Source organism: Phyllostomus hastatus, unplaced genomic scaffold (assembly GCF_019186645.2).
Source record: "Phyllostomus hastatus isolate PE091 unplaced genomic scaffold, TTU_PhHast_1.1 phas_contig_304, whole genome shotgun sequence".
NCBI lineage: Eukaryota > Metazoa > Chordata > Mammalia > Chiroptera > Phyllostomidae > Phyllostomus > Phyllostomus hastatus.
This window is the reverse complement of record NW_025333845.1, coordinates 160,641-182,778: the sequence shown is the minus strand read 5'-3', so window position 1 is coordinate 182,778 and position 22,138 is coordinate 160,641. Positions and strand designations below refer to the sequence as shown.

At 34.3% G+C, this 22,138-nt stretch overlaps 2 protein-coding genes across 2 annotated transcripts; both read left to right on the top strand.

Annotated features, from left to right (window-relative positions):
• Nucleotides 1–8,420: 8,420 nt before the first annotated feature.
• Nucleotides 8,421–9,365, top strand: LOC123819327 (olfactory receptor 52D1-like). Its single transcript, XM_045839634.1, has one exon. The coding sequence runs from the start codon at nt 8,421–8,423 to the stop codon at nt 9,363–9,365; it is 945 nt and encodes a 314-aa protein (XP_045695590.1).
• Nucleotides 9,366–14,357: 4,992 nt separating this feature from the next.
• Nucleotides 14,358–15,344, top strand: LOC123819219 (olfactory receptor 52D1-like). Its single transcript, XM_045839533.1, has one exon. It carries the CDS (start codon nt 14,358–14,360, stop codon nt 15,342–15,344), a length of 987 nt encoding a protein of 328 aa, XP_045695489.1.
• The last annotated feature ends 6,794 nt before the right edge of the window (nt 15,345–22,138 follow it).

Here is a 22,138-nt window from a genome sequence, read left to right as displayed (position 1 = left end):
ATGTGCATTTTTATTTTATCCTTTTAGTCTGTTATTGTGGTGTGTTGCATTCATTTTCTTTCTCTTTTAACAAATATTTTTATTGTTGTTCAAGTACAGTTGTCTCAATTTTCCTCCCACCATTCTCCCCTGCCCCATCATGTGTCCTTTATACATGTTCCTCAATGGCCCTTCCCTTATTTTCTCCCATTATCCCTTTCCCCCTCCCCTCTGGTTACTGTCGGATTGTTCTTTATTTCAAAATCTCTGGTACTATTTTGTACATTTGTTTGTTTTGTTAATTAGGTTCCACTTATAGGTGAGATCATATGGTGTTTGTCTTTCACTGACTGGCTTATTTCACTTAGCATAATGCTCTTCAGTTCCATCCATGCTGTCCTCAAGAGTAGGAGCTCCTTCTTTCTACTGCTTAGAATTCCACTGTGTAAGTGTACCGCTGGTTTTCGATCCATTCATTTACTGATGGGCATTTAGATTGCTCCCAGCACTTGGCTATTGTAAATTGTGCTGCTTTGAACATTGGGGTGCATAGGTTCTTTTGAATTTGGTGTTTCAGGATTCTTAGGCTATAATCTCAGCAGTGTAATTGGTGGGTAAAAAGGCAGTTCTATTTTTAGTTTTTTGAGGAAATTCCATACTGTTTTACACAGTGGCTGCAATAATCTGCATTCCCACCAACAGTGTACTAGGGTTCCCTTTTCTCCACCACCTTGCCAACACTTATTGATTTGTTAATGATGGTCATTCTGAGTGGTGTGAAGTGGTATTTCATTGTGGTTTTAATTTGTATCTCTCTAATGGCTGGTGATGTTGAGCATCCTTTCATATGTTTCTGGGCCCTCTGTATGTCCTCCTTGGAGAAGTGTCTGTTCAGATCTTTTGCCCATTTTTTAATAGGATTGTTTGTCTTCCTGGAGTGGAGTCATGTGAGTTCTTTACATCTTTTGGAGATCAAACTCTTGTCTGTATCATTGGAAAATATATTTTCCCATACAGTTGTTTCCCTTTTCATTTTGCTGATATTTTCCTTAGCTGTGTAGAAGCTTTTTAATCTGATGTAGTCCTGTTTATTTATTCTTTTCTTTATATCCCTTGGTCTAGGGGACATATCAGTGAAAATATTGCCATGGGATATATGAAATTGTACTGTCTATATTTCCTGCAAGGACTTCTATGGTATCACAACTTATATTTAAGTCTTTTACCCATCTTGAGTTTATTTTTGTATATGGTATAAGTTGGTGGTCAGGTTTCATTTTTTGCACATGGCTGTCCAGCTCTCCTAACACCATTTGTTGTAGAGGCTGTTTTTACTCCATTTTATGCTCCTGCCCTTTTCATCAAATATTAATTGACCATAGAGACTTGGGTTTATTACTGAGCTCTCTATTCTATTTCAATGATATATGTGCCTGTTTTTATGCCAGTACCAGACTGTTTTATTACATTTTTAATTGGGTTATTTGTATTTTTGGTATCAAATTTTGTAAGTTCTTTATAAATTTTGGATATTAACCTTTTATCAGATGTATCAGCAAATATGCTCTGCCATTCATTGATGATTTCCTTTTGCTGTGCAAAATCTTTTTAGCTTCATTATTTTGTTTTTTTTTTGGTTTTGTTTTGTTTCCCTTGCCTAAAGATATATCCAAGAAAATACTGTCCAAGATTTTCTTGCCTATGTTTTCTTCTATAATTTTTGTGCTTTTGGGTCTAATATTTAAGTCTTTGATTCATTTTGAATGTATTCTTGTGTATGGTGTAAGAAGGCTGTCTAGTCTCATTTTTTCTACATGTATCTGTTAATTTTCCCAACACCATTAATTGAATGAACTATCTTTAGTCCATTGTATGTGTGTGCTTTCTCTGTCAATTATTAATTGACTACAAAAGTGTGGGTTTATTTATGGGATCTCTGTTCTATTCCATTGATCTATGTATCTGTTTTTATGCCAGTACCATGATGTTTTGATTACTATAGCTTTTTAGTATAGTTTGATATTAAGTAGCATGAGTCCTCCAACTTTGTTCTTCTTTATCAGGATTGCTTTTTCTATGGGAGGTCTTTTATAGTTCCATGTAAATATTTGAAGCATTTCCTTTAGTTTTATGAAATATATTATTGGAATTTTGATAAAAATTTTGTTGAATCTGGAGATTCCTTTGGGTAATATGGACATGTTAATGATGTTAATACTTTCTACCCATGAACACAGTAAGTGCTTCCAATTATTTGTATCTTCTTTAATTTTTCTCTTCAGTGTCTTATAATTTTCCAAGTACAGGTCTTTTGAATCCTTAATTAGGCTTACTTCTAGGCATTTTACATTTCTTTGTAGTAATTGTGAATGGGATTGTTTTCTTAATTTCCCTTTCTGTTAGTTTGTTATTGACATATAAAAATGCAACTGATTTCTGGATGTTAATGTTGTATCCTGCTACTTTATATCCTGCTGACTTCATTTATCAGCTCTAATAGTTTCTTGATGGAATCTTTGGGGTTCTCTATGTACAGTATCATGTCATCTGCAAATAAAGTCAGTATTATCCTTCCTTTCCAATTTGGATGCCTTTTATTTCTTCTTCTTGTCTGATTGCTGTGGCTAGGATTTCCAGTTCTGTGTTGAATAAGAGAGGACCCAGAAATTCCACTTCTCAAAATGTGTAGGAAGGAACACAAAACACTAATTTGACAGACTATAAGCACCCTTATGTTCACTGCAGTGTTATTTACAAATGCCAAGATATGGAAGCAGCTCAAGTGTCCATCAGAAGATGAGTGGATAAAACAACTATGGTCCATTTACACCAGCAGTCCCCAACTTTTTTGGCATTAGGGACCAGATCTGTGGAAGACAATTTTTCCATGGATGGGGAGAGGATGATCTCTGTGCAGCCAAACCTCTGTGCTAATGATCACCTGTATTTGTAGCCACTCCCCAGTGCTACGTAGGCTCTGCTTCACATCAGATCATCAGATTCTTATAAGAATTTGGTTCTTATCTTGAGCTTCTTCCATAGATTCTCATAAAGTGCACACAACCTAGATCCCTGACATGCACAGTTTAAAGCTGGGTTCAAGCTCCAATGAGAATCTAATGCCTCTGCTGATCTGACAAGAGGTAGAGTTCAGGTAGTAATGCAAGTGATGGGGAGCAGCTATAAATACAGATGAAGCTTCACTCGCTTGCCTGCTGCTCATCTCCTGCTGTGTGGTCCAGTTCCTAACGGGCCATGGACTAGTACTGGTATGTGTCCCAAGGGTTGGGAATCCCTGATTTACACAATGGAATACTACTCACCCATAAAAAAAGAAAAATTTACCCTTCAAAACAATATGGATTAACCTAGAGAACATTATGCTAATGGAAATAAGCCAGTCAGGGAAAGACAAATACCATTTGATTTCATTCATATGTGGAATCTAATGAATGATCTTAACTAACAAGGAAAATTGGGACAGACTCATTCATAGAGAACAGGATGACAGGTAGTGGGGTGGAGGAGGTGGGAGGATGGAAGGATTAAGCAAAAAAATGAAAAGGACTCATGGACATTGGACAACAGTGTGGTGATTGCTGGGAGAAGGTGTGTATAAGGGGGCTAAGTGATAATGGAAAAAATACAATAAACATTTGTTTTTAAAAAAGGAAAGAATCATCATTGCATCCAGGAGTAAATTTCACTAGGTAATGTTGTACAATCCTTTTACATGCAATGAACTTGACTTTCTAGTATTCTGTTGAGTATTTTTGCATCAGAATTTATGAGACATACTGGTCTGAAGTTCTTTTCTCATAGTGTTTTTTTCTGATTATAATGTCAGAATGTTTTCTGATTTTCATAGCAGAATAGAGCTCAGAGAATGATTTTGGTAGTATTCCCTCCTCCTCAATTTTTTGAAAGACTATGAGTAGTAGTGGTGTTAATTTTTCTTTAATATTTAATAGAATTCACCAAGCCATTTGGTCCTGGGCTTTTCTTTGTTGGGAGGTTTTTGATCCCTGATTTAATTTCTTACAAGTTATAGATTAATTTATATAGTGTACATCCTCAAGATATAGTCTTTGTAATTTTTCTTTTATTATTCTCTTTTGAAAACAGGGGTGTTTTCAATTTAGTGAGTTCTGCTTTAGTTGGTATTATTCCTTTCTTCTGCTTACTTACAGCTAGAATTATTTTTTTCCCAAGGTCAATAAGACCATAATAAAATCTAGCAGGTAAATGTCTGGCTAAATATTTTTCCTGAGGGCAGACTCTGTTACAAAGAATAGAATAATCTGGTATTATCCAAAATGGTATTTTTCCTTCACTGTGGGTAAAGCATGGTGATTTAGGGGATTTTTATGTGATATCACTCAGAGGACATGGTGAGCTCCTGGAGGCAAAACTCTCAAAACTGTGACACAACATTGACTGGTTCCGCTTAGAGTTTATCTCTCATGCTTGCTTAACTAACAGTCCAGCAATTAATTAAGTACAGTTCATTTTCCTATCCTGACACTCTTTCCCATTTAAATTTTTGCTCTGGTAAGTTGTGATTTTCAGTTTTCACTTATTAGTTTCTTTAATTTGGGGAGCAGCTGATTGCCCTGTGATCTCATGTGTCTTATGGATGTAAGATAAGTTGTTAAATTTTAGTTGGTTCAGCATTTTATTGTTGTTAGGGCACAGTGTCAACTTCCAAGTTCTCACTTGTCTACATCCTGGTGTTTTAATTCATTCTACCACTCTATATGTTTTGACCAGAGAATTTAAAACATTTACATTTAAAGTAGTTACTCATAGGGAAGGATTTACTTTTGCCATTATTGTGATTTATTTTCCATATGTCTTACAACTTTTTTGCCCTTCATTTCTTCCCATGTTGCATTCTTTTTTATTTAGCTGATTTTTGTAATGCCACTTTCTGAGTACCTGTCATTTCCTTTTATGCATATTTTATATTTCTTTTGTGGTTGGCGCAGGAGTTACATATAATATCTTAGTTTTATTACAATATATGTAAAACTGATGGCCCCTGAATGCGTAATTCAGTTTGTTAGAGCATCCTCCCAAAATGCCAACTTTGCAGATTTGATCCCTAGTGAGAGAACATACAAGTAGCAACCAATGAATGTATAAATAAAGTGGAACAATACATTAATATTTCTCTCACTTCCTGTCTCTCTCTCTTCCTCTCTCTCTAAAAATCAATAAATTTAAAAAAGCTGATAGAAACTTCAATCATATTCAGAAGCTCTACTCCTTTAGAGCTCCATCCCATATTTCATTATTAATATGACAAATTACATCTTTACATATTGTGTACCCATTAACATAGTTATAATTATGCTTGTGCTTTTGTCTTTTGAACTCTAGGAACATAAGAAGTAACATTATGAATGAAAATGATGATGATGTTTTTTACACATGTGTATGTATTTATCTTTACAGAGGAACTTTATAATTTTGTATAGGTTTGAGTTACTCTCTAGCTTCTTTTAATATCAACATAAAACTACCTTATAGCATTTCTTATAGAACAGATCTAGTGGTAAAATAATCCTTTAACTTTTGTTTATCTGAGAATATCTTATTTTTTCCTTATTTTTGAAGGATAGATTTTCCAGATATAGAATTTTTATTATCCCCCAACACTTAATCATTTAATTATTTTCTGACCTGCAAGGTGTATGTCCTGAGTTGACATTGGAATGCAGTTAGTGTATTGAAGGTGAAAAAAATGTCTTCTGTTTCTTTTCAGTTCCCTTTAGGACTGGTACTCTTAATTGATTGATAATTATATCAAAATAGTGAGGGATGCTTATATATTTAGCTACACACCTAAGGGAATGCACTGGTAAATTACTATCCCTGGAATTAGGAACATAATCAATTGCCAGCAATACGAATTCTGCTCCTTCTCCTAATGATTCCATAAGGACCTTTCTGTGCCAGGCATTGTTCCTGTCTATCCTCTGAGATTACTATGTTGAAGTTGCTACATATAGAAGCTCCATTTTTAGGTTGCTTCTTTGCTCTGAATCAGTTTCTCTGTGAGCTAATTAAGGTTTTTATGAGACTGGAGAGGAATGTAGAGAAAGAGTCTGAATGTACTAAGGAAAATTTTAAAGGATATAAAACTCCTACAAACAACATTTTTTTTTTACAAATGACTTAGATTCAAGGAAGGAGATAAAATCTTTTGAAACAGAGAATATCCACATTTCTCATTCTCTATGGATTAAATGAATAGAAATTTAAATTCTAGGAAGCAAAAGTCTTTTTAAGGATATTATGCAAGTAAAGATTATCTCTCATTTTGACCATATTTTATCTTGTATGAATCTATTAAGGAACAAAAATATGGATATCTCATGATGCTTGGACTCAACTACAAGTTGTCATTTCTAGGGCGATGGTATCACAGAGATTATATCATGCATGTTTTGGAAAGTAGTATATGTATGTGTATTCATTTGCAGTTCTGTTCTTGCAGTGTTCTGCATTGTATTTATACCTCCAACATGTATTTGCTGAGCACCTAATGAGTGACAGCCTTTAATCTAGAGATTAGGTTATATAATTTTCTATTGGTTATGTGATTTCACATGAATATGTGGGGACCTTTCTTTACATATAGAATTTCGTCTTACTTGGATCTCTTTGTCATCTTTGAATTACAATTACATTAGATTTTAATTTATTATATTATAATTATCCTTTCTCATGTTTATGTGTGCGCATGTATGTATAGAAGATAGATGATATATAGATATATAATAGATGATAGATAGATACATAGATAAATGATAGACAAATGATAGAAGGTTTATCTATATCAATACCTATTCATTTATATTCAAATTCCATGGGCTGAAGTCATATAATCTTCACATTCCAACCTAACTGCTATTGACTCAAGAAGGCTTTCCTTGACTAAACTTAATTTGATTGCTTACAATCATTTCTACATAATTCATCCTTTCCTCCCATCTGGGGTAAGTTTTTATCTAATAAATTACTTGCTTAAAGTATAATGAATTATTTAAAGCTAAATAATAGAAGAGTCACCTTTGTACTGTTCAAGAGTTTTTCACTGTGATAGCTCAGAAATGTAACTTAAAAACCTAGAAAATATTTCTTCAGTTAATGATATTTGGAGAAAGTAAGTGTGTTAGCATGGTTCTGGAAAGCATATGTAGAGGTAACTCTGTGTAAGTTCTTATTACTGCTTATTTATAATGATCAGTTTGAGACAGGGAAAATAGATTCTCCTTATGAGCTAATGACAGCACCACCCAAGTACCAAGTACTGCCATCATGGGAAATGGGAAAAACTGGAAATTAGTAACCAAGGTTTTCTCTAAAACTGAAGCATTTGCAATAACTTAAGAGTCCTCCTCTTTTTAACCCTTCAACTCCTTGCTTAATGTTCATATAATACTTTATCCCAGGGAATCTCTGTCATAGATTTGACTGTTGATTTGAACTACGGGAAGAAATTTGTTATAGTCAGTAACTTCCAGACATCATTTTCCAGACATCATTAGGTAAACTTACCAATCCAATAAATAAATTGTTGTGCATGGTTTAGAATGTGGGTTTCTGCCTCAAGAAGTGAAGGAGCTCAATTAGGATTCATAGGCAGAGTGAAATTATCACAGTCTAAAAAAATAAGAATAAGAAGGTAGTGACAGGATTACGTTAAGAAATACATTGTCCTTAACAATATAAAGTGATTGAGTGAAAAGAAAATAATATATGCTTCCTTGAAGAGAACATGATAGAAGGAAATAACAGAAAAAAGAAACAAGAATATTTTATTTGTCAGATTAGTCAGAGATGCAGGGGGCAAATAAAAGGCTGAAGGTATATATTGAGTTAATCCTATTTCAAAAGCTATGTCAAACCCTTCAATATCATCTCTAGAAAGAGAGCAACAAAATTATTTCTTTCTATTTCCCACTTAAGATTCTTTTAAATAACTCCCCTAATTTTTACAAGACCTCTGCTTCGATCACTTCCAGTTATGGAAAATTTACTCATATGAGAGAAGTACTCTATGAGAACTCAAAAGAGAAGCATAACTGTTCAAAATATGTGTTGAATTAAGTACAAGTATGACTACAGATGGAATCTTTTACTGGAAATGAAGGGACAAAGTAACTTTTAGGTACTGAAGTAACATGAAAAGATATAAGTATTACCTTTCTATATTTTAAAAAACAGTAATTTGGTATGCTATTACTAATTTTATTAATCTGGTTCTAGTGACTTCAAATACTGGAGATTGTGAATTTGAATTGTTTTTAACAACACATCATTAATGACCTTTCTGAACAAAATCTCCATATTTTTTGGCATCTGGTTGTGATTATCTTGATATTACAACTCTATTTTCAGAGAGACTGATAAAAATCAAAGGAATAATCACCATGCCTCCTCTCAATACTTCTCGTCCCTCTCCTGTCTCCTTCTTGCTATTGGGCATCCCCGGACTAGAGCACCTGCATGTCTGGATTGGGATTCCCTTCTGCTCTTTGTACATAGTGGCCGTGGTGGGGAATGTGACCATCCTGGCCGTGGTGAGGGCAGAGCGAAGCCTCCATGAGCCTATGTTCCTCTTTCTGTGCATGCTGTCAGTCACCGACCTGGTCCTCTCCACATCTACGCTGCCTCGCATGCTTTGTCTCTTTTGGCTTGGAGCCCATGACATCGCTTTTGATTCCTGCTTGGCCCAAATGTTCTTCATCCACAGCTTCACTGCCATGGAATCAGGCTTCTTTTTGGCCATGGCCATTGACCGTTATGTGGCCATTTGTTACCCACTGCGCCATACCACCATTCTCACCCATGCTCACATCACTATTATTGGAATCATTGTGGTGATTCGGGGTATAGCCTTCTTTTCTCCACATCCCATCCTGCTCAAACAGCTGCCCTACTGCAGAACTCGAATAATTTCCCATACCTACTGTGAGTTCATGGCTGTGGTGAAACTGGCGTGTATGGATACAGGAGGAACCAAACGTTACAGCCTCAGTATGGCTACAATCATTGGCTCCTGTGATGCCCTTCTTATTGCTGTATCCTATGCCTTCATTCTGCGGTCTGTATTCCGCCTGCCAACCCGAGAGGCTAGCTTTAAGGCTTTGGGCACCTGTGGATCCCACGTCTGTGTTATTCTTGTCTTCTACTCCACAGCTGGTTTTTCCATTTTTACTCACCGCTTTGGGAAAAATGTACCTGCACATATCCATATTTTTATTGCAAATATGTACCTTTTGTTGCCCCCTTTTCTCAATCCTATTGTGTATGGAGTAAGGACCAAGAAAATACGGGAACATGTTCTTAGGATACTAATGGTCAAAGTTGCTTGATTTTAGTTGGATCAATAAAAAAGTTGGTTCAAGAATAAATGGAAGTAAAAAGATAATGTAAGGAAAATAACTGCTTTATCTATCTATTATCACCACTCATGTTTTAATATTGGAGTGGAATATAAAGAGCATCCCACTAATGGTTCTTTTAATTGTGTCAAAATATACATAACATATAATTTATCACTTTAACTATTTTTAACTGTATAGTTCAGTGGAATAAGTACAGTCATATAGTAGTGCAACCAGCATCACCATCCATCTCCAGAAATTTTCTTAATTTTCTCCAATAGAAAATCCATATTCATAAAACACTAATTTCCCATTCCCACTTCACATCTTCTGACAAGTACAACTCTACTGCTGTCTCTATGAATTTAGCTACTCTAGGTACCTCACTTAAGTGGAATCATACAATATTTATCCTTTTGTGACTTGCTAACTCAGTTAACATAATATCCTCAAAGTTCACCCATGTTTTAGCATGTATTAGAAATCCCCCCCTTTTTAATGTTATGTGAATTCATTTTTGTTCTTCCATTCATCCATCTGCAGATGACACAGTATGTTTTCACCTTTAAGTTATTGTGAATAGTGCTGCTATGAACATAAGTGTAAAAATAATCTGTTTGGCCCTGGCTGGCGTAGCTCAGTGGATTGAGTGCAGGCTGCGAACCAAAGTGTCACAGGTTCGATTCCCAAACAGGGTACATGCCTGGGTTGCAGGCTAGAACCCCCGGCAACTGCACATTGATGTTTCTCTCTCTCCCGCGCTCTCTCTCTCTCTCTCTCTCTCTTTCTCCCTCCCTTCCTTCTCTAAAAATAAATAAATAAAATCTTAAAAAAAAGAAATAGTTACCATTTTATTAAAAAAATAATAATCTGTTTGGATCCTTTTTAAAAAAGAAATTTTTCTGGGGTATGTATCCAGAAGTGGAATTGATGGATCAAATGATAATTCTATGTATAAATTTTTGAGTAAATGCCATGCCTTTTTCTGTAGCAGCTGCAGGGCTTTATATTTCTACTACAAATGTACAAATATTCCTTCTATTTTTTGCATCCACACCAATAATTGTCTTTTCCTTTCTTTTATTTTTTAAAATAATAGTCACCTTTATGGATGTGAAGTGGTATCTCATTGTTTTAATTTGCTTTTCCCTAATAATCAGTGATACTGAGCATCTTTTAATGTGTCTATTGGCCATTTGAACATTTTTTGGAACAAATGTCTAAGCCCTTTGCCCTTTTTTTACTCCAATAATTTTTATTATTACTCTTAAGTTTTAAGAGTTTTTTTTTTAATGTCTTCTGAATATTGATTGTTTATATGGCTTGCCTTATATCTGGGTTGCTTTTTCACTGTGGATTGACTTTTCACTGTGTTAATAGAGTTATTTAATGCATAAAATTTTTAATTTTGGTAAAGTACAGTTTATTTCATTTTTGTTGCCTTTATCATATCCAAGAAATTATCAAATTTAATGTCATAAAATTTTCTTTTGTGACCTCCATTTAGATCTTTGTTCTATTTTTAATGTTTTTTATGATGTAAAGATAAGACTTCATCTTTATTCTTTTGCATGTGGATATCTAGGTTTTTCACCACTATTTGTTGAAAAGACTACATTTTCCCCATTGAGTAGTCATGGCAGTAAATTACTTGAGCATATTTGTGAGAGTTTATTTTTGGACTTTTTATTCTATTCTATTTGTCTCTATGTCTTCCCTTTTCCCAGTACAACGCTGGTTTTATTATCATAGCTTTGTAATAAGTTTTGAGATAATGAAGTGCAGACCATTCAATTTAGTTTTTTTCTCCACATATTTTTGTATATTCAGGGATCTCTTAAGATTTCATATGGACTTTTATATTTCTGCAAAAAATGTCATTGCAACTTTGATAGATATTGCATTAAATCTGTATATCAGTTTGGGTAGCATTGGCAGATTAATAACATTAAATTTTCTAACCCAAGAATACAGGATGCATTTCCATTTATTTGTGTTTTTATTATTTCTTTAGGTGATTTTTTGCAGTTTTCAGTGCTTAAGTTTATGCCTATTTTATTCTTTTTAATGGTATTGTCAGTGGAATTGCTTATATAATTTCTTTTTCAGATTGCCCATTGTTAGTGTATAAAAAAGCCACTAATTCTTGGATGTTAATTTTGAATCCTGCAATTTCTCTCAGGTTGTTTACGAGGTCTAGAATGTGTGTGTGTGTGTGTGTGTGTGTGTGTGGAAGAGAGAGAGTGGGGGGGAGAGAAATATCTTTATAGTTTTCTATCTATATGATTATTTTACTTGCAGAGATCATTTATTTTTTCTTTTCCAATTTGAATGCCTTTTTTTTTCTTCTTGTCTGATTTCTCTGGCAAAAACTTTCAGTATTTTGCTGAATACAAATAGTGAAAGTAGGAATTTTTGTCTTGCTCCTGACTATAGAGGAAAAGCCTTCAGTATTTTACCATTTAGCACAAAGTGGTTGTGGGTTTTTCATATATAACATTTATTATGTTGAGATTGCTGTGTCTTTTGATTATTCCCTTTCTAACAGTTGGAAAGAAATAACTAGAAGGTCAATACTCTCATTTCTTCAACTCAACAAATTACTGAAATCACTAGCCCTCTATTATTATGGATAGCCTCTATATTAGTCAGAATTAAATCAGGAAACAGCACTTAAGTCTTTATTACAAAGCACCTTTAATACAGGTAATTATTTTCACAAATTATAGAACTTTTAAGAAGGCACACATTTGACAGTGAGGACTCCCAGAAATTAGAAGCCATAAAAATCACCAACTCTAACCAGCAAACATAGAGGCTACCAGTAGTTTAATCCTGTCTCAGGAACATGAGTCTCCCACTGGAAGCTGAAACTATGGAAGCACCCTCTGCAAAATCTGAAGCCATGGAATGGGAGCAGTTGAGAAAATTTAGAAATAGAAAGAATTGTCCCAGTGTCCCCAATGAACAAGCCCTGCCTAAATAAAGATGATCTGTGATCCTGGGAAACAAATCCTGTAATGTTCACTTTTCCTGAATTATAGAGCAGAAGAGAAGAATAAGAAGGAACATATCTAATCATTGCATAGGACCCCAACCAAAACACAAATAATAATGCTCCCATACATGGGGATAATGCATACCCTGTACTTGATCAAACAAATACATTTCAGGGGAATGCAAGAAAGAAACGTGACTAGAAAATGTTCTGGAACTCTAGTTGATTTTCAGAAGTAAAACTGGTTCAGGTGAATTACTTAAGAATATCTAGAGACATGTGACAATATTAATATAATCATCCTGATTATTTATAAACTTGTTGCTCCACAATATCCTCCACTCCTAACTCTCATCACATATGTTGTAAGAAAGCATTTAGTGCTTAAGTTCAAAGATACAATGAATATCTTCCAAGATCTGAATTTCAGATCTGAATCTCTTACTGATTTCTAAGCTCAGAACTCAGATTGAATGGACACCATAAGGCTGAGTCCTTCCAAGAAACCGAACTGTGCCTGTGGAGACTTGGAAAGATTCGTGAAACTGCTTACAGTCAGACAGCATTCTCACAAGAGGCTATATATAGGGTATTCCTTGTGGGTCTCTGGTCCCCAAGATAAGAAGTATAATGACACCTGTTATAATTAGAGACAATATCATGTTGAGCTTCAGGATGAGCAGTAAGACGATCTAGTTGTAGAGGTAAGATAAACAGGTTACAGACAGAAGAGTTGTGGTTAAGGTGGGAAAGGAGATTTTAGTGCTTCCATGAGAAGAGAAAGGTGGCATCTAGACTGAAGTTCCTAGCTCCAGTAACAGCAGTGAAGACTTAGTCTTTGTGGTTGTCTGAAAGATGGTTCAATTTCTTGACCTCACAAAAATAAGGTACAAGAAGATCAGTTTAACATTTAAGCTGAGATGTGCATGTTCATAATTTCTGTTACCCTAGCCTTTAGAATTTAGTCCTGAACTATATTTGCTCAAACCTCATTTTAATTAAACTTTGTTTTATTCAGACTATTATAGACTAATAAGATGCCTTACATTGCTATGATATACTAATATTTGAACCAAGTAATGATTTACCAATCTAAAATTTAGGGCTGTTAGGATAACTTGCCAAAACAATTGTTCACACATTCCAAGACTACTTTTGGCAGCCTGATATTTTGAGATATTTTGCATTTAAAAGTTTACTTGGGGAGCAAAAATCAGCCTAAGTGTATTGCGTGACTGAAGAATATATTATGTACCTTCTGGAGGAATTTAATTGATCATTTTAAAATCAAACAAATATCTAGTAACCTGAATACCCATGCTTTCCAGGCTTAGTCATTTTCTGTATTGGATTTTCTTTGCAAAATGATGATTTCTAACCATTCTCTTTGGCTGACTTTATGAAAATAAGGTGTTTTCCTCAATTAACTCAAAGACTCATCTTTCAATATAAGACCAGTTATGTTCTCACTTTTTTATTGACCCAGTTTTTTTTAGTATTTCCCAAGTCTCCTTTCTCTATATAAGTTCTATTTTTGAAAGGAAGGGTAAAAGGGATTAAATATACAAATGGCTGATCTCATTTGTGATGATTGGGCTTTTACTTTTTTGACTGCTCAGATGGTAAAATATATAACTGGGTGTATCAACTACTGCCTCTATAATACTACATAATATTGCTAAAATGTATTTAGTGAATTAGATAATATTTTCTGGAAAAAAAAAGAAGGCAAAGCAAGAGAGAGTGAGAGGGAGAGGGATTCCTTTCTACTATATTTCTTACCACACACACACAAAGTATAGCACCATGTATTTGATGCATTGAAATAATTTGTTACCAAAGAAATTATTCAATAGCTACTTGCATGTTGTTAGATTTTAACATCTCTTCCAGGCCATAACAATAAAAAATTGTCTTTTAATATTTAAAGTCTTTGTGATGTTTAATTTGGACAGGATCATGAAATATCCATTGTTTGGATAATGGTAGATTATAACAGGACCAGTTTTCAACCTGTCACCTTCTTACTGCTTGGCATTCCGGGATTGGAGGCTGCTCACATATGGATCTCCATCCCTTTCTTCCTGGTCTACCTACTGTCACTGGTGGGAAATGTTGCCCTTTTATTAATTGTCAAAACAGACCACAAACTGCATGAACCTATGTACTTCTTTCTATGCATGCTTTCAGTGGCTGATCTGATGCTCACTTCTTCTACACTTCCCAAGATACTCAGTCTTTTCTGGCTCAATGACAGAGAGATCTACTTTGAAGCCTGCCTCACTCAAATGTATCTTATACATTCTCTCTCAACTATGGAATCTGGATTTATCTTGGCTATGGCTTTTGACCGTTATGTAGCCATTTGCCACCCACTAAGACATTCCATCATCTTAACACCTGAAGTGATCATAGACTTGGGTGTGCTCATTGTCTTCAGAGGAGCTATACTCCTAAGTCCCCACCCCTTCCTATTGAGGTGGCTTTCCTACTGCAAAACTAATGTCATTTCACACACTTATTGTGAGTTTATGGCCCTAATTAAACTGGTTTGCACTGAGACAAAGATTCGTAGAACATACAGCCTAATTGTGGCATTCCTGACAGGGGGATTGGATTTCATATTGATCATCTGTTCCTATGTGCTTATTCTTTTCACTGTCTTCCATCTTCCATCCAAAGCTGCCCGCCTCAAGACCTTAAGTACCTGTGTCTCCCATGTATGGGTCATCTTGGTGTTTTATACACCAGCCTTTTTCTCTTTTCTCACTCATAGATTTGGTCACCACATTGTTCCACATATTCACATTTTTATAGCCAACATATACCTTCTCATTCCTCCTATGATGAATCCTATTATTTATGGTGTTAAAACCAAAAGAATCAGGGAGGGATTCTTTAAATTGTTAACAACCCAATGTGCTCAGCTTTGCAAGGTTTGTAACTCCCCAGATTGTCAACATGGATGAGAGTTTCATAAACAGGAAATGTTAAACATGAATCAACATTACCTTGAAGTGGAAATGTTTTCATCTAAATTTTGGATTCATATTGGAGAGTAATGTTGGGTAAGTGTATTGACTTCAGTGAGCAGCAGTAAACATAGAGGATATAGAGAAAGTAGAAAAAAATAGAGCAAAAAATTTTATTGTTATTATCTATCTTCTCAAACTTAGTATTTAGTATAGATTTTGGAACTTATTAAGCCATAGTAACTCTAGAGTGAAATAATTTTAATAAAGTCTATCTTATTTTTCTTTTACAGATCATTTTTATGTTATCTAAAAAATGTATTGCTTAACTTTGGGTTATGAAAATTTTTTCCTATAAATTTTTTGAATGAAATGTGATATTTAAATTGAAGTTCATATATGATGCAGGGATAATAATCCATAAACCATGGTTGTGAATTTGAATCTTAAATAAAATAATGTACATTAATAATTCTGAACATAATAAAGTTTCTCCTTTATGTAACAAAGTTTTCTAATGTTTATTTTACCCTCCTGAATCAAATATAGTAAGTATTTTAAAAAACAAACATAATACCCAAATAGTAATATAAAAGTAAAAATAGCAATATATACAAGGTCTGTCCAGAAAAAGTCCAGCCATTGTTAATATCACAAGAACAGTTTGTGCAACATGGGTGTAACCTGGCAGCCAAGGAGAGTGGACTAGAATGTGTGTGTGTGAACAATGACAATTTCACTGTACTAGTCAGTGGGGGCAGTAGATGCAATTGAGTGACTATGTGTACTGTGTGGCCATCACATTCAAAATGACTGAACAAGTAGAGCAATAAAGTTTGCTTTAAGCTTGAACATTCCTCCACAGAAACTATTTGCATGATTTGGAAGGTTTTTGGGGACAATGCAATGAGTGCAGGAAACAAAAGTGTGGCACAAAAGCTTCAAAAATGGTTGAAAATCTGTTGAAAGTGATCCATGTTCTGGAAGGCCTGCAACAAAAGCAGAACACTTGAGAATTTTGAATGCATATGAGCTACAATCAACAAAGATCAGTGACTGACAGTGTGAGAACTAGAAGCTAACCTGGGGATTCTGAAAACTACTGTGTCTGAGATTTTGACCAGGATCTTGGCATGAAATGTGTTCTGGCAAAATTCATTCCATGGCTTCTGGTACCAGAGCAGAAAGAACATCATGCTGCAGTTGCTAATGACTTGATTCAGACAAAGTATTTTGCAGAGTGCTTTGAACAGTGGAAGAGACGCTAGGAGAACTGTGTGAGATCCCAAAGTGCCTACTTTGAAGGTGACTAAAGCATCATTGTCTTATGTACAATGTTCCTTGTATTTTTAATCTTCAGTAAATGTCTGTAGTTTTTCATATTATATGGCTGTATACTTTCTGGACATACCTCATATACTTGTGTATGACAACACTTAATGACATAATATAGCAGCCAGGTCCTTGTGCCTCTGCATAGAATAAACGTGAATGTGACAGTTATAAATGACAGTTAATCCTGGTGTATTTTATCAATTACTCAAATGCCATGAGACATATTATTGAATTTTGTGATGCAGTTTATTTATTTTTATTTTTTAAATTACTTTATTGTTGTTCAATTACAGTTGTCTGCATTTCCTGCCCACCCCAGCCAATTCCACCTCCCTCCCTTGCTTCCACCCTCTCCCTTGGTTTTATCAATGTGTCCTTTATAGTAGTTTCTGAAAACCCTTTCCCCCAGTGTTCCCTCCCCACTCCCCTCTGTCTATTGTTAGATTGTTCTTAATTTCAATGTCTCTGGTTATATTTTGTTTACTTTTTTCTTTTGTTGATTACGTTCCAGCTAAAGGTGAGATCATATGGTATTTGTCCCTCATTGCCTGACTTATTTCACTTAGCTTAATGTTCTCCACTTCCATCCATACTGTTGCAAAGGGTAGGAGCTCCTTCTTTCTCTCTGCTGTGTAGAGTTCCATTGTGTAAATGTACCATAGTTTTTTGATCCACTCATTTACTGATGAGAACTTAGGTTGTTTCCAGTACTTGGTTATTGTAAATTATGCTGCTATGAACATTGAGGTGCATAGGTCCTTTTAGATTGGTGTTTTAGGGCTCTTAGGGTATAATTCCAGCAGTGGAATTGCATAGCTAAAGAAAACAGAATTAAAATGATAAAAGAGCCAACTATATGGGAAAACACATTTGCCAATGATACCTGAGACAAGGGTTTGATCTCCAGAATATATAAAGAACTCACACAACTCCACTCCAAAAAGACAAAAAACCCAATTAAAAAAATGAACATAAGACTTGAACAGACACTTCTCCAATTAGGACAACTAGAGGGCCCAAAGACATATGAAAAGATGCTCAGCATAGCTAGCCATCAGAGAGACACAAATTAAAAAACAAATGAAATACCACTTCACACTGGTCAGAATGGCCATCATAAACAAATCAACAAACAAGTGTTGGAGAGGATGAGGAGAAAAAGGAACCCTAGTACACTATTGGTGGGAATGTAGGCTGGTGCAACCACAATGTAAAACAGTATGGAATTTCCTCAGAAAACTAAAAATGGAGCTGCCTTTTGATCCAGTGATGCAGTTTAAGAACTGAAAGAAAAAATACATTTCCTGTTGAAAACAATGTTGAATAACTTTTGTTTTTCATAGTCTTAACCCAACATCATACAATATTCCCTTGACATACATTGTAGTTACTTTTTTAAACTTTTTTTAAAGATTTTATTTATTTATTTTGAGAGAGAGAGAGAAACATCAATGTGTGGTTGCGGAGGTCATTGTCTGCAACCTAGGCATGTGTCCTGACTGGGAATCGAACCTGTGATGCCTGGTTCACAGCCCTCACTCAATCCACTGAGCCACACCAGCCTAATTGTAACTACAGTAAAATTGTAGTTACTTTTCTAGGATATACAGTACATGTTTATGTGTTAAAAACATGCAAAGATAATTTCTGATAACAAGTAAAGCAAAGTAAAAAAAATCTGCATTTAGAACAATAAATAAAAATCCAGGTAAAGTTATACATTCAGAACATCATAGTATTTTTAACCACAAAATGTTCAATTGCATATCTGAAATTACTCTCACACACATCACATTTTGCAGAGGGTGAAAATTTTGGAGGAATTGTTCTATATATTGCAGTAGATATATTGACTCTCTCTGATTTACTAAATCTAATAGTGTGTCCCAAAATTGTGACAACAACAAAAACACACCAAGAAATTTCTAAAATACCCCCTAAAGTTCACCAACTCTGTTCAGAACCGCTGATACAATTATAGCACTAATCATAGTATCTGATTCATGGTAAACACATCATAAATGTTGGCTACTGTCATTGTTTTCATTATTATTGAGAGGGGAAGGGTGAAGTGTAATAAAAGAATGCCAAATATGTTTTAAAATAAAACATTTTCTTTTTAAATGTTATGTTCATGTAGCAATATTTATGATACAATGGAAAATTCAACTGAATGAATTCCAAATGTGAGTCTGAATAATTCATTACCAAACCAAAAAATAAACCCATGGAATTAACTGAAGTTGCAGAAATTCCATGTTCTCTGGGTTAGTAGACATTTGACTTTTCTATGTCTGTATACTTGTTTTAAGGCTATAGTGAATAGCTTCTGGGGTTAAGAAAAATGATTATAGAAATAGTTCTGACCTTTGCGTATAATTTCTGATTAGATTCAGGAATGATGCTAAGACATTTAACTGTGCAGTTATGTGTATGTGTGATATGTAAGATCTTTTTTAGTCTAATTCTGATATGCTTTATAAGTAATTGCACCACAAATCTTCTAGGCACACAACAATGCCTATTTCTAGTTGCAGTGTTTTGACAAATTTTTGTTTTTACTTTATTTTCTCCCATTATGAGCCATGAAATTCAAGATGCAATTAAAAATTAAGTCTGGGGTGTAAATGAAAATGTTTTTGTATATGGTTATAAATCTAATTTTCTATTGAAATCATCATGGCCTCATGGAATTGCCCTCATAAAGCTGCTTAATATTTAGCAATTTTATACCTAACTGTCATAATTAAGGTGACATAATTTAGCAACTATGTTCTAAAATAAGACTGTTGGAAATAATTACCTATAGGTATCCCACAGGAAATTCTGATATAATAATACACTTTGAGAAAGGCTCTAAGATATTTTTTATTGTTGTTCAGTTATAGCTTTCCCACTTTTACCAACATTGCTCTCCCCTACCCCATCCTCCCTCACTCCCACAGTCAGTCTTTGGGATAGATTAATTATGATAAAATACAGTATGTACATTGTAGATTTTTTCTGCTATTCAAGTTGACATGAAATCCCTCAACTCTAAATGCTTTCTTTTGAGACATCCTCAATTTCTTTTTGTTTGATTTGGCCAAATCACTTACCCTGTGAGCATTAGGGAAGCTATCTGGATAGGTTAATGTAAACATTATATGGAAAATAAGCGAAACTGTTAAAGGTCCAAGCAAGTCTATAACTGAAGATTGGTCAGAAAAGACTAATGATAAAATATGTGGTAAAATGGAATAAATAATTTATTATACTTTCTGTTTGACTCACATCTACACATTTCCCTCCTTGGTTTCATCAGTGATTGTCAGTAATAATTTCATAAATTATTTTCAAGGCTGTCCAGTTAAAGAGTTATAGAAGATTTAATTACATTGTTTTTCATTCTTCACATCCATTTTGAAATGGAAATCTTAAGCTTACACTTGAAAGGCAATATTAAAATAACATCAACAAGAATAAAATACATAAAATGGCTTTTTATTTGCCAAAAAGTATATGGAAAATTTATTCCATGTATTATTGACTTTACTATCATAAAACTTCTCAAAAGTAGATATTATTATCCTCCTTTTGAAGATGAGAAAATAACATCAGATAAGCTTATATAATAGGCAATATCTAGAAATATGAAATTTTAGAAAGTAGGAAAATATGATCAATTAAGTGATTTTTTAGAAAGGTATTACATAAGAAAAATTTTGTTAACATTGTTCTAAACCAGCAATTTTCAACTGTTATACCTCAAGAATTTTTAAAACATGCAACACCTAACTAGTCAGGGACACTGACTTCTTTTCCCTTAGATTGTGAAATTTATACATACATACATACATATATATATATATATATAAAATATATATACATATATATATTATATATATATTATATATATGTATGTATATATATATGTATATATGTATATATGTATATATGTATATATATATGTGTGTATATATATATATATATATATATATATATATATATATATACAGCCAACACAGCAATAGCTGCCTGGCATGAATGCCCTGTCTTGAGCATATGGAGTGAAGGTAACCTTTTTGCACTGTTGGTGGGAACGCAGATTACTGCAGCCACTGTGGAAAACAATATGGAGTTACCACTAAAAATTAAAAAATAGAACTGCTTTATTACCCAGTGATTCTAATTCTGGCAATTTATCTAAAGAAACCTAAAACACTAATTCAAAAGAATATAAGCACTCTTACATTCAATGCATTATTTACAATAGCCAAGATTTGGGAACTGTGGAAGTGCCCATCAGTAGATGAGTAGATAAAAAATGTGTGATACATATACACAATGGGATACTACACTGCAATAAGACAAAAGAAACTCTTACATTTTCCAACAGCATAGATGGACTTGGAGAAAATTATGCTAAGTGAAATAAGCCAGTCTGTGAAAGATAAGTACCACACAATCTCATTTACACATGGAATCTAATGAACACAATCAACTAACAAACAAAATAGTAACAGAAGCTTAGATACATGAAGCAGACTGACAGCTGCCAGAAAGGAGAGGGCAAGGAAAGAATGAAAGATGGTGAAGGGATCAACCGAAGAACATTATGCACAACACATGGACATGGACAATAATATGGGGATTGTCTTAGGGAGGGGACAGGGTGGGGTAAGGTGGTGGTGGGGAAAGGGAGAAAAAGTGGGAACAACTGTAATAGAATAAACAGTAAAAATGAATAAAATAAAATATAAATTTAAAGTCACTTTAGAGCAAAAAGTATAGGTAATTAGTATTTTTTGTAAATCAATCCAAAATTACACCTATTTTTTGTCAAATTGGCAAAATATGACATATTTTTGGTATGCCAAGAACTTTAGAATTAATTTGTGTGTGCCATGAGGTGAAAAAGGTTGAAAAATCACTGTTCTAAATCATATTGACTCATAATTCTGCTTTAAAAAATATGGAATGGAAAGTTTCATCAGTTTTATGCTGTGAAGACAAATGTTTTCCTGTGTAATCAGTATATGTTTAATCTCAGCAAAGTACAATTCAGCAATCATCATTATGGCCCTAATGCTTGCCAACTCACTGATTGGTTCCTGAGGCTAGTCCTCTAGTGACCATAAAACTCTGAAAGGATGTCATCTACCCAATCAGTGAGACACCCCTAGAGGAACAAATGAAGGTACTCTCATTTATGACCATCAACAGTCGTTCCTATGAGGCATTCATTTTGTATAATTCTCTTGAAAGACCTGTGGGCACCAGAGGAAGAAGTGGGATGCAGCTGATTTGTCTTACCGATTTCTGAGAGATTAGTGCAATCCAGACAAAAACACCAGCCAGATGAAGAGACAGAAGGACTATGTGTGATGGCAGTATTTCTACTCAAGAGGAAAATGGGAAAGGAATGGAGAATATTTAACAATCTATGCATCATGGATACTGAGCAACAAATGGAC

Coding starts and splice junctions, on each gene's coding strand:
- LOC123819327 (XM_045839634.1), top strand. CDS start 8,421: ATGCCTCCTCTCAATACTTCTCGTCCCTCTCCTGTCTCCTTCTTGCTA.
- LOC123819219 (XM_045839533.1), top strand. CDS start 14,358: ATGGTAGATTATAACAGGACCAGTTTTCAACCTGTCACCTTCTTACTG.